This window comes from Triturus cristatus, chromosome 3_2 (genome assembly GCF_964204655.1).
Source record: "Triturus cristatus chromosome 3_2, aTriCri1.1, whole genome shotgun sequence".
NCBI lineage: Eukaryota > Metazoa > Chordata > Amphibia > Caudata > Salamandridae > Triturus > Triturus cristatus.
This window is the reverse complement of record NC_140584.1, coordinates 733,220,685-733,234,290: the sequence shown is the minus strand read 5'-3', so window position 1 is coordinate 733,234,290 and position 13,606 is coordinate 733,220,685. Positions and strand designations below refer to the sequence as shown.

Below are 13,606 nucleotides of genomic sequence, written 5' to 3'. Positions count from 1 at the left end.
GGCCTTCTCTTCGCTCTAGACCGACCCGTATTCACAGAGAGACCCATGGGACGTATTTGGCATCCTCCCCGATCCCATGATGTCGAAGTCAAAAAGAGTCCTTCAATGAAGAGACAGAAGGAAACTCATTTATCTCGTTCCTAAAATATTGAAAAGGCACGCACGGCTGATGTTGAATTTACATGCTTTAAATAAGTGATAGTGTATGCGCAAAGCTAACGTTCAGATGTGTCATTGTGTGTGGTCTTCCAGATCTGAACCATCATCCGATTATGGAGGGTGGGCAAATCAGGTTAAATATTTTTCAGGATTATCTTGCCTGGCAGGACATACCATCTTACCAGCCATATGAAGAGTCTTTGCTTTTTTGTCAGTAAAGGAAATTTTAAAATCAGCAAAATGTATAGCACCATTATTATTTAGCAATGTCACTGTTGAATCAGCCAATTGAATGGAAAATGTCTGTACAGGAAAACATTCCGGAGTCTGGCATTTCCTCTTCACCAAACCACCTATAAACTGTGAAGAATGTGTATTTCACAAAGCAGAGGAATGTGTCTGTTGGTCAGAAGTTTGGAAGGCACTGAAGGAATAAAAGTGGATAACACATCTTTTCTCTCTTTGACCGTGAGAGGAGGTCTAACAGAACCAGAAGGTCTGCTGATCTGTGATTTGACTATGCAGGATAATCCTGACAGATGAGTCACGTTGTGACCTGGGTCTTGGTCCACAAGATAAGTAAAATTGTTATTTTTCCTGTAAGTCTTTATGCTGGGTTCTTCGGCATGCATGTGTGCAAGTGACACATCTTGAAAGGATGAATAAAGGAGTTAAGTTCTACGACTGGAGAACTTTTTCAGTGGACTGCAAAACAAAATTGGTTTCATCCTATAGTCCTCACTACATTAAAACATCCTGATAATTAGACTCATCCATGAAGATTCTCATAAATAAGTACAACAAGCAGTTTGAACACAGCAGGGACCTGAGCTTGGTGAGGGGTCTATGCAGCAGAAGACATGCCAATGAATGCTCTTCAGCTGTTTAGACTGTGGTTGGTGGCTCTTTAAAAGAAGAAGTTCAGAACTCCATCTTACGGGGGGGCGTGGCTAGCGCCCGGAGAGAATGGCAGCGCCGGTGTGAGGGCTCCGATCGAGACGGAGTGCACTGGCGGTTCGCGTGTCCGACGCAAACCTTGCAGGGAAGCCATCGTTATTTAAAGATGTCAGGAGTGCCCTGAGTCCATTCCAGCCGCTGAGGCGGTATTGTTTCTAGCGCTGCTGATCCTTGCAGTTTCGGTCGCGGCTCGGCAACGGCCGCGGCCGCCATTTTGTTTTTTGCATGATTAGATTCTCTTCAGGAGCGCGCTTCACCGCGCATTGGCGCTCCGGTGCCTGGATGAATGCATAATCCTCCAGCTTTGCTAACGACGCGGATGACATACTCTGGCATGTTTTTCAGGTGACTCTTTTATCAAATTATGGCTCTTATGTGACTAAATGGTTATTTCCTACCCTCCTCAAGCTTGGCAGCCATTTTAAGAACTCATTTTGCTCTTTTCAAGTTCCTGTATCTTTTGGTCCTTGGCCTGGCATTTCTACCCGTCAATTCCTTTTATCTGCCTCCTCCTTACTTTTGCGCTCTTGGAATCCTGCGAAAGGCCTGCTCTGCTTCCAGCTGTATTGTTGCTCCTAGTGACCTGGTACTTTATACTCGCTTTGATGGCTGAGTGTCCCACCAAAATCCATAAACGTAATTATATTAAGAACTCCAAGCTCTTTACAGAACTGGCCCATCTGGAGGCTTCTCAGTCCCTTTCCGCCACTGAGATGACGACGCATATGGATTCCTCCTCACAGCCTTCCGCGAAAATCATGCCTATGAGGCTGAAAAAAGACCCACCTTCGCCTCCCAAGTCTTCCTCTACTATCTCGATGGAGTTACTCCTTGATGAGATACGGGCCCTGCGTCCTTTCATGGAGGAAACCAACGCCAAACTGCAGGTTCTTACTGACAGTTGGACTATGATGGATGAAAGGGTGTCGTCAGTGGAGCGTGATGTGTCCTCCCTTCGAGACTCTGCTGCCAAGGTTACCCATCTACATGCGCAAGTCTCCTCTCTCCAGAAACAGGTGGAGGACTTGGAAAACCGAAACAGACGCAACAATCTTCGCCTTTATGGCCTGGTGGAAGGTTGCGAAGGGAATGACTCTATCAATTTTTTCAAGTCCTTTCTCCCCAAGCTTTTGCACTTGCCAGAGGACACCACACTAAATATTCAGCGTGCCCACAGGCTTGGCCGAGTTCCTTCTTCTCCTTCTGCACAAGCAAAGCCCAGAGGCGTAATAATGTATTTCCTGGAATACATAGATCTACTGAAAGTTCTCTCCGCAGCTAGAGCCTTTCCTCGTCTCACATGGTCGGGCTCCACCTTATTTTTTGCGCAAGATTATGCCAGAGCCACTGCAACTCGCCGTAAGGCCTTCTTGGACATGAGACCTGAGCTTCGTTCCATTGGTGCCAGGTATGGTCTCTTCCATCCCTGCTTATTCAAAGTCACCTATAATAATAAAACTACGACGTATGAAGAACCTACACGACTCCGGAGTTTCCTGAATTCTTGTGGCCAGACCAATATGGAGCTCTCTGAACTTCCCTCTTCTCACCCACCGTGACTTTCTCTGAAGTTGTATCACATCACAGATGTGCTTGCTTGTTGATTTTTTCTAAACTCAAATGTTCTCAGGCGCATGCATTCTCCTGATGACTTGTTGCTGTTTATTGAATTATTTGTTGTTCGCGTTACTGTTTCTTGTTCCATTCTATCCATTGATTATTTTGTGTTTCTGTAGTCTGTTCTCGCCTAACTTTGCTATCTTTCCTTCCCCATAGCTTATTGTCCTGCGTTCCGCCTTGTTCCTCCGCTCGGACGTCCCATCGACCCCGAGTGCCTTGCCTTCTCCAGTTGGCTCTACCTCCCTTCTCTCATCTTCACGTCCATCTTGTTTTGTTCCTGTTCCTGACTGTATCTCCCCTGATCTATCCTTTGTAAGTATTCCTTTTACCTTTTTGGGAATGTTTGTTTTTGTAGGTTTATTGGTGTCAATACCTTTTTTACGACCTCTTTTCTCTTCTCTCTTACTTTACTTTTTTCTCCTCATCTTCTATTGGCTCCCTCGGTCGTGCTTCCTTCTCATCATACACTCTGCTCCCTTGTCATCTCACTTCCTCTCTGACTTATATTTACTTTTTTCTCCCTTTGACCGTTCCCTCTCTTATCCTGTTTCTTTATTGGTCTTTTTGTGCAGGCTCTTTTCTCTCTTTCACTGGACCTTTACTCATATTATCTCCGGACTTCATCTTATCAGCTCATTGATCTTCGTAACACCTTGGTTTTCCTTCATCTTTATGGTATCTCTCAGTCTTCTCTTACTTTTCTTGTTCCCGTCCACCCTATTTTTTCTTTACTCTTTTTCTCTCTTTCTTTCTTCTGCGTTTTTTGTCTTTCACGAGGCTTTCTCTCAGTGTTCTATTCCTTCTCTGCACTATTCTTTTAATAATCTTTAATGTCAGTACGCATTTTATCCTGGAACGTTAAAGGTCTTCACTCTCCCATCAAGAGGCAAAAAATTCTTTCTCATTTAGCCAAGTTGAATGTAGACATTGCCTTTCTGCAAGAAACGCATTTATCTGACGTGGAAGCTGCTAAGCTTAAGAGAGGTTGGGTTGGTGATGTTTTCTCTGCTCCTGGGGATGGTAAAAGGAATGGTGTGGCTGTGCTAGTTCGTAAATCTCTCCCACAATCTCTCCTGTCTTCCGAGTCAGATCCCGAAGGTAGATGGGTGTATGTTAAACTTTCCTCGAAGGGTATTCCCATTTCCCTTTTCAACATTTATGCACCTACTGGTGGTGACCCCGCATTTTGGCGCACAATGGCTTCTCGTACTTCCGAGTACGTTGATGACAATTTCATTATGGCGGGAGATTGCAACTTACCTCATGACCCCTTTTTAGATCGGCATTCCAAAGCCTCCTATGTCCCTAATAAGTCTCACAAATTGTTTGTTCAGGCAGTATCCCAGCACAAACTTGTTGATGCTTGGCGTCTGTGCAATCCTACTGCTAAAGAATTCACCTTTTACTCCCCTTCTCACCATTCACAATCCCGTATTGATTACATTTTTCTTTCCCATCATATATCTCAGTCCCTCACTCACGCTGATATTGGCCCCATTCTACTTTCTGATCATGCCCCTGTTTTAGCCAACATTGATGTCCTACCCAAGTCCACTGGGCCAAAGCGTTGGCGCTTTAACAACACTCTCCTTCTTGATCCCATTTTCACATCCTCCTTTGTTGAATTTACCACAGAATTTTTTGCCATCAATGATACCCCCAATTTGCCCAAGCATGTTATTTGGGACGCTTATAAAGCTGCAGCTAGAGGTTTCATCATTGATTTTGTGGCTAAAAAGCGTAAAATCGCTCGCAAGCGTACTTGCGATCTCCTCCTTACAATCAAAAAATTGGAGCACGCTTTTTATACCTCTCACTCGCAGGAAAGTTTGACTAACCTTGTTGAAGCTAAGGTGCAATTTAACAAACAATCCACTGAAGATGCTTCGTTATTCCTGTTGAAATCTAGCTCAAAATTTTATGGGGGTAAGAACAGAGCGGGCAAGGTTTTAGCCAATTATTTAAAAGTTAAGCAACATAAATTGAATATTGAATCTGTTTTTGATGACAATTCTGTTCTAAGGCACACGGATATTGATATTTTAGAAGAATTTTCCCGCTTTTATGCCAAGCTTTATTCATCTGAAACTCACCCCAATCCCCAATCCCTCGCTACCTTCTTCTCCAGCATTCAGACTCCCCCCAATTTTCCTGTGGACCTATCCACTCTTGAAATGCCCATTTCCAGTTCTGAACTACACATTGCACTTCAGTCACTTAAGAAGGATAAAGCCCCGGGTTCGGACGGATTTACAGTTGAATTTTATTTGCAATTTTCTAAAGTATTACTTCCCAGATTACATTCCCTTATTGATTCTTTTGTCCTTAGCGGCACTTCCTCTGGTACTTTTTCAGACGCCCACATATGCATAATACCCAAAGAGGGAAAAGACACCCAATATTGCAAAAATGACAGACCAATTTCTCTAGTTAACATTGATTATAAGATATACGCTAAGTCCCTTGCTATAAGACTAGACCCCTTTCTTCCCGAATTATTGGGCCCGGAACAATCCGGATTTGTTAAGGGCCGTTTCATCACAGACAATACTAGACTTTTGTTCAATGTCCTGTCCAAGTCCTCACGTTTTCAGGATTCGTTATCAGCAATTGCTCTGGACGCAGAAAAAGCGTTTGACAGGGTAGAGTGGACTTTTCTTTTTTCCGCCCTCAGATGGTTTGGGTTTGGCCCCAACTTTATTTCCTTGGTTTCTTTCCTTTATTCAAATCCCAGAGCGGCGATCTGTGCTAATGGCCTGGTTTCTTCTTTCTTCACCCTAGGTAGAGGAGTTCGCCAGGGCTGTCCCCTTTCCCCTTTCCTATTCAATCTGGCCTTAGAACCCTTCCTCTCAAAACTCCGTCAAAATCCTAGTTTGCACGGTTTCCAATTTTCTCAAACGAATATTAAACTTGCTGCCTATGCCGATGACATCCTCCTCTTTGTCTCTAACCCTGCCACCTCCATTCCTGCATTTCTAGTTGAAGTCCATGAATACTCCCAAATTTCTGGTTATAAGTTGAATAACGACAAATGCGAAATTTTACCTCTTACAAAATTTACTTTCAAACCCGATTTTGCTGTGTCCAACTTCACTTGGAGTACCTCACACATCAAATATCTTGGTTTGCACATTACCCCCTCCCTTCCCGACACTGTCTCGTTATGCCTTAGCAAATGCATCCAGAGATTGTCTGACCTTACTTCCCGGTGGCACCCGCTTTATCTTTCCTGGTGGGGTCGCCTTGACATGATTAAAATGATGCTTTCCCCGATAGTTCTATACACTATTTCCAATATCCCAGTCCCTATTCCAGACAAATTTTTTAGGAAAATCAACACTATTCTTTCTTCCTTCCTCTGGTCTGGCAAAAAAGCACGTATGTCCCTGTATAGATTGCGACTCTCCAAATCAGAGGGTGGGGTCAATTTTCCAGACTTTCCCATCTATCACAAAGCTTTCCTTCTACGACAAGCTTCCCTTTGGCTGCGAGACCCTGCTGAATCCTCCCCTTTATGGCTTGTTGTTGAGCGCCTTTCTCTGTCCCCCTTTACTTTCGCTGAGTATCTTTTATTTTCCCGTAAACCCCAGCTCACTTCCACTCCCATCCACAAATTTACCACCAAGCTTCTTCTTTCTACTTCCCCGAGCCCTCCTTCCTCTGTAGCCGACTTTCTCAACACCACTATTTGGTATAATAATAGCATCCTCATTAATCACAAGCCTTTCTATTGGAAATCCTGGAGACAAAAAGGATTGATCTGGGTATCACACCTCTTCTCTGGATCTGACTTCTTATCTTTCTCCGTTCTTTGCCATACTTTCAATCTCCCCCCCACCTTTGCCCGTAAGTACCTCGCGCTTAAGAGTGCAGTAATGTCTACCTATACCAAACTTTCCAATTCCCCTATCCAACCCGATCCTCCCAACCCTACTCTGCGCCTTCACTCCTTACTTCACACTCATAATACTGCTTCCTTCATTTACCACTCACTTCACAAGACTCTCACCCCCAGGCCAAAATCCATGGTCGAGGAGCAATGGGAGTCTGATCTTGATGTCTCTTGGCCCACCTCTCTTTGGGATAGGGTGTGGACCAAACTTCGCAAATCTTCCAGGGCTGCATCCCTTACGCAAACCCTCTTTTTTATCTATAATAGACTTCTTTTTTCACCCCATATGTTGAATAAGAGATTTCCTTTAACCCCTGATCATTGTTGGTCCTGCTCGACACCTAAGGGCACTCTTTTTCACATGCTTTTTTTATGTACTGCGGTGAACAATTTTGGAAACAAGTATGGGCTCAGATCAATGCCATCTTCCACACTACATTTCCCTTTTCCTTTGTTAATGTCTTTTTAGGGAGCCTCTCTTCTTGCTGGGCAGATGTTGATTTTAAAGTACAGATTGTTGACTTGTTGCTTGCTGTTGCATTCCAGCAAATCACTGTAAATTGGAAAAACTTTGCTAATATCTCTTTTAAAGCATGGTGGTATAATGTATGCCACAATCACAGGTTAGATACCGTTTTTATCCATCCTCTCAGTTTGGCTAAAAAGCGGCATGATCTTTGGCAACCTGTGACTTTGTACCTTGACGCTTGTGCTAAACGCCCATCTCATTTGCCTCCCTCTCAGCAGGAGGTTTCCAAGCCTCCCTGATTGACCTTTTTTTTGTTCCTTTGCATTCTCTAAAATCCGGTTTATTGTTTATTATTTCCAGTACTGCTTTTTGTTCTATAGCCTCAATTATTTGTTATCTTTCAATTTCATGTTTATCTCCATAGAAATGTTTACTTGCCCCGCTATATTGGTGTTATGTTTTGGTTTTTTTCTTATGTAATGACACCTTTATTTCTCTAATAAAGATCTTTTAAACTCAAAAGAACTCCATCTTACCAGTCTTGTTTCTCTATCCATTCGGCAAGAAGGTCTCGAACATCCATGGGAAAGCTGTCATCATAAAACTGATCTACCTGCTCCAGAAACTTGGGGTCCAACTGTTGAACCTGACTCCATTGAGCCATATTCTAAAAAGACAGAGATAAAGCCACTGGTTAATTGATGACAAAATAATGCTGCTAATACCTTTGCAGGATATTGCCTCTGAAGCTTATCATTAAAATGCCAGACAACGTCTACCAATCAGACATAATTGGGCTACAAGTTCTTAAGCCAATAACAGGGTATTAAAAGTAAAGTTGTAACCGCATTTTATGACCATGAATGTAAGTAAGTTGATTACTTTCCTGGCTATGTGAATTGGAATATAAGTATATTGGTAGTTTTTTGGCCAGGGTGCCCATAACCGCAGAAAAATTCAAAGTAAGTGCCTTTGAAAATATTTTAAAATGAAGACGACGAAAATATACTTACTTAGTACTTCGAAGTTTGATATCCAACTTATTTTTAAGTGACAAGTAATCACTACGGTAGGTGCGCACAACATTTGTCCAATTTCTTGATATAATAAATGAAACACACACACAAAAAAATTGCATTTCTTTTTCCGGTTGCGTTATTCCCATAAACCGATTAAAAATATTTGCAAAGATTCCTCTGAATTGTCTTTTTTTTTTTTTAACCAAAAAAATGATCGAAAAAAGCTAACTTTTGATCCTTTTGCCCCAAGGTTGGGTCCATTCAGTAGATTCTAACTGCATAAAACTAATATAATTGCCAGGATTGCTGAATACCACTCTTCTTTAATTTACCCTCGAGTTTTCCTCCCAAGTTTAGTCACCGTGTGCTATGTCATGATTTCCTGAAATTCAATAATTATGTTACAGGAAATACACAGACTTCACCCGAATTAAGGTAATGGGAAGAGTGAACAGTGACAATAATACCTTCCAAGGCTTAGAGGTGTGCCAGCCAACAATTTAACAGGGAGAGCCGAACCAAGGGTCTGGCTCGGATCTTCGAGCCCGTGCAAGAACCGAGTCCTGAAAAAAAAATTCTATGCAAATCATACAACAAACATCACGTAAAATATGATAAACTCTCTTCCAAATTCAAAAAAGTGCATTTCTTTAACACATGAAAGCTTTGACATCAATAGGGCACATTAAAGCACTCCAGTGAGAAGTACTTATTAAAAGTGAAAGTTTTGTAAAACTGGTAGGCTGAGCGCACATACTTTAAAGTGCTTTCATATACGATAATGAAGAAAAAAGAGTTTTGGTGAAATATTTTTTTTTGCCTCAGATCATACAATTTAAGCGGGAAGATGAGATTTATCCAAGTTTTCTGGTTTCATTTTAGACAAACCAGCCATGAAATGGGTATTTATCTTTCTTTATGTTAAGTCTCAGTGTATTTTTCTGCAGCTTTTGAAATATAGCACAAACTCGACCTAAAGGTACTGGAGTACTTTACATGAGCACCAGTTACATTAGGTCATATGCAATGTTTACAGGAAGGGGGTGATTAAGTGATTTGCCCAGATTGATCCAATCCAGAGACTCAAACCTGATTCCGTAGTTCCACAGTCTGCAGCTCTGGCCGAAACACCACATCCTGGGCAGAAGGAGGAAGACAGGCAGAAGCCACAGAAAAGCTCGGTTCGTTATGGGCCCGAGGTTCCAACAGAACCTCGAGCTGAGCCAGGCTTCAGGTTCGAGCCTGGCTATAGATTTCAGTGGCTTGCCCATCTCTACCAAGGCTACGATAACACAACAGGGGAACCCCAAAAGTACCCCTTGTAAACCCTGCCAAACACAGAATCTATCCTGTCTGAAATGTGACAGCAGGAGGCGACAACTATTCAGCAATACAGTTAAGATACAGAAATCAAAAATCAAAAATAAGGTTTAATGTAGAGAATATAAATATCAGTACTAGATAGCAGAATAATTGAAAAAATCAAAAGAAGAAATCAAAAGATAAAAAATAAAAGGTCTATTCACGAAGCTATTATCAACGATCAATGTATGTTTACAGCTGCAAATGCCTCATTCACACGTGCCACAATTTCACAGCAGGATTTTTGGCAGGGGTGAATGGATTTACTCACTACAGATTTATCCACCACAAGTGTGGAGAAATCTGCAATATTAAATCCCATGCAAAGAGGGGCACGTGGAGGTTTCAAGTCCTGATATGTTTGTGAACATCCTTAAGCAGGTACGTTTGCAGGCATTTACTATTTAAAATCAGACCCTTTTTCACCATGGTGAAACAAAACATGCCCAGGATCGCTCCCAGATTTTCTGGGATTGTAGGGGAAGGGCTTTCTTATTACACTATGTACAAGGCCCACTCGAAATGTGACATGACAGTCACAGTAGTATGCCTGGAAACCTTCGGCGGGTACAGTTTTCCAGCTATAGTACTAGGTACATTTGTGAACTCCCAGTAGTAGTAGTATATTGGCACCCATAAGTAGACCTCTTAATTCCGAAGGATGCGGCCACAGCAGTTACTGACCCCTTGTGAATTGGAAGTTTTTTAATTTCACGCGGAGATTTTGGATGCTGAAAACAACTGAAATCTCTGTGTGAAAGTCTGTGGAAAATTACGAATTACTGGGGAAATATCAGTTTAAGGGTTCCCAGTCAAATACAATGGGGGTGGTCAGCTATTAACATGATATGCAGTGGAAATGACGGCCGTTGATGTCTAATAGTAAAATATCAGAAAATGTATATTCCTTCATATGCTGATTTACAAATGAAGTAGAGCCCATGTATGGCTGGGCCAAATGTAAACTTCATTACTTCATTCATTCATTCAGTGGTGGACGGGTCCAGGGCAGGCACGAGTTAGCGGAATGAAAAACAAAAATAATTACACACTTACAATGCCGCTGGTCTTGCCACCGCGTCTCTGCTCCTTGCTCCTGCTCTCCTCGTGGGACAGGAAGCCAGGCTCCCCTGACCAATCACATCACTGCAATGCAGCAATGTGATTGGTAAACGCCCAGGCAACCCTGACCAATCACATCACTGCAATGCAGCATAGTGTTTGGTTCTGAGCGTCCTGGTTCGACGCTCAACCAGGGAATAGGGGCCTGGGCTTGTTCTCCGTGCAGGCTGTAATGCAGCCTGCATGGAGAACGGGAAAGTGCTCATGACTGGTTTGGGTAGTCCGAGAGGGTCGACCAAACAGTCATTGCACACTTAGCAGTGGGCAAACCCCTCCTCTTCAGCCCTGCTCCGTGAGCAGAGCAGCCCCGCCCACCCGCCCGCCCGCAAGGGAAGGAAACATTAAATGGTAATAACTGGAAGTTATTATCATTTTATATTTCATTTCCTTTACACTGCTCAAAGCAGTGGGGCAACGCTCCTCCACCATAGCGGAGGAGCCGCCACTGCATTCATTCATTCAGTACTTTATGTTTGGATGCTCTAGTTTAACCTTAAAGAAATTAGTGTTGCATTCCTGTCCACTGCATTGGAGATCACTGTGATTGAAATTGACAATTTCATTAATTTGATGAGTTGGAAAGGTTTCTGAAAGCATTACCTGAAGTTAAATAATACAAATCTGTCTTGTAAGGACAATTTTACTCAAGTTGTTTACATCAAACATGCCATTATTATTCAGTCTAAACTATTTTATTAACAGCATAATTAGGATTTTGGAGAATCCCAGATTTTACTTACTGATGTCACCCGAGTTCCATCAGTGTGTGTGTTATGAACAGTCCCACTGGGGAGTGGTCCAAAAGGAAGAGCAACCTTACAGCCGTCTACCAAAACCAAATGTTTGAAAAGAGTGTAAAGGAATCTGGTAGCCTATACATGTCCAATTATTACGAGTTTGCATGTTTTTCCTGGTAGATTGCATACTGTAAGCAATCAAAATGGGTTGTTCTCTAAAGAGCAGCTTTCACACATTGAAAATACATTGTGGAATCAAAATCCGGTCTTAATCGACAACTCTAAAATTGGCCCCAAATAGGTTAGATGTGTAGCACCAGATCCAATGAGGAGGCAAGCTATCCAACGCAATGACTTAACAAGGCTTGTAGCATATAGTAGTATGCACAGGAAACAAGACTAGGGTCCAATAACCAATGACGTCTGTCAGATACTACAATTTATTACATAGGATGGAGTTAATAGCAGAACATCAGAGCAGTTGATGAAATCGACAGTGAACTACCTTATCCAGAGGAGTGTAAGGGAGCATGTTAACCTCACCAGCCTGGCCTCCAAAATGCTCTGAGGCAAAAGTCATACAACTACAACAGTCAATAATCCTTTAGCATTGATTTGGTACCATTCACATTTTTAGGTCCGACGTTAGCCAACACCTTTTGATTTTACTAAAATTATGTTTGTAAAATACTCAATTATAGTGGCTTTCAGCCAGCCCTCTTCAGTCATTGGTCTGCTATTGTGTCATTTACATTTTTCTTACATCCTCTTCAACATACAGAATGAGGCTGGGGGTCAGTTCGCTTCAGCCACTGGGTAACTTCACTTGAGAGACAATATTATGCTCTTTAACAAAGCACATTAACACACAAAGAAGTAGTTCCTTTACCTTGCAGAGACTAGTATAGTAATGTGTGCATTGACACTAAAATATGTCTGCTTTTATGCAATGCTTTTTTTAGATTGATGAGGGCCCGCTAGCTTCCCCAACAATAAAGTTTTGCAAAAACCATAACAAACTAAACATTAGAATGCCAAAAGTCTAGCGACCAACGCCAGAACTATTGGCTTTGTCAATGCTTGCTTACTGTTGCCAATAGGTCCACAAAGCTAAAACAGTTTCAGGAAATCATTCACTTGCATAGCAATGGCTGCACTCATTCACAGGATAGAGTGAATGGCACGCCAGAGATTTTCTTTAGATGAAAAATGCTCCCCAGATAAAAGCATGTTTGGGATCCGTCAGGTAGTGCTGATATGAAATAAAGAAATGGACAACTTCAAACATAGAAGGAGCTGTAAGAGACGATTGCACTGTGTTGATTTTACTGTACGCTTTGTTTTGGGACCATAGGTTAAGGATAACTATGTCTGCGCAAACAGGATAACTCTTTGGATTGTTCGGGGTTTAGTGCCGCTCAGCACTAGAGCCGTGTCAGTGGTGACTGATTCAACTCACCACAGGAGGAGTTTCGTTTCCCAAGTGTTTTAAGACGCTCTGTTTGATAACCAGGCCAGTTTGCGCACTATCTCAGCCAAAGCACATTTTAGACCAGAGCACAATGGGTTAAAACCACGCAATGAACAATGAACCCTTTCTCAGGGGCAAGTCACTTTCAGTGTCATGGTGCGCCGCCTTGGAGTGCGGCACGCGTTACCGCAGCATATATCCGGGTCTAATCTGCAAGCGCATTTACAGCCGAACTAAACCACCGTCTGAAATATCCGAATGAAACAATGAGCAGGACAGCGCCGAGAACGCGGCCAGAAGCGAAACGATGTGTAGCAAAGAAATCATGCAAATCAGGGCACAGCCTCGCAGCCTGTCTCATTCCATCCCTGTCTCATTCCATCTTTATTGAGATGCGTGCCTTGTCGCGTTGCAACTGCGACGGTCCACGGATAACAGACAACTTTAAAAGTAATAAACTTACTTGCTTCTGAAAAACGTGTGTGCTGAAATCGCTGTTGTAATCAGCTAAGATGTGACCCTACTTGCGCCCTGGCTTCATTCCCTCCTCGGCTCTTGTCAAATGCACAGTCATTGGCTCGGTGCATGTGTAGATGTTTACACCCACTCATAACTTTCCTATACGTAGGCAAGAGGAAGCAAATACGATCCCTCTCTCTTCTGACATCACCGCAGCCTACAGACCTCGCACTCTCTGCGGTACCTGCCTGCCAGGTTCTCCTGTGTGGGAGAGGCTCATGTAAGCACTGACAATGCCAGCAGGTTTGTTTTTGTGTGGTTCAAGCAGAGACAAAACAT

At 42.7% G+C, this 13,606-nt stretch overlaps 1 protein-coding gene across 1 annotated transcript in view; it reads right to left on the bottom strand.

Annotated features, from left to right (window-relative positions):
• Window positions 1–13,385, bottom strand: part of STAT4 (signal transducer and activator of transcription 4) — a 772,166-nt gene extending 758,781 nt beyond the window's left edge. The window contains exons 1-2 of the mRNA XM_085648785.1: window positions 13,272–13,385; window positions 7,634–7,764 (exon numbers count right to left, since the gene is read on the bottom strand). Coding sequence (XP_085504911.1) covers window positions 7,634–7,761 — 128 coding nt within the window. The 5' untranslated portion in view covers window positions 7,762–7,764; window positions 13,272–13,385. The remainder of the gene's footprint in view (window positions 1–7,633; window positions 7,765–13,271) is intronic.
• Between the last annotated feature and the right edge of the window lie 221 nt (window positions 13,386–13,606).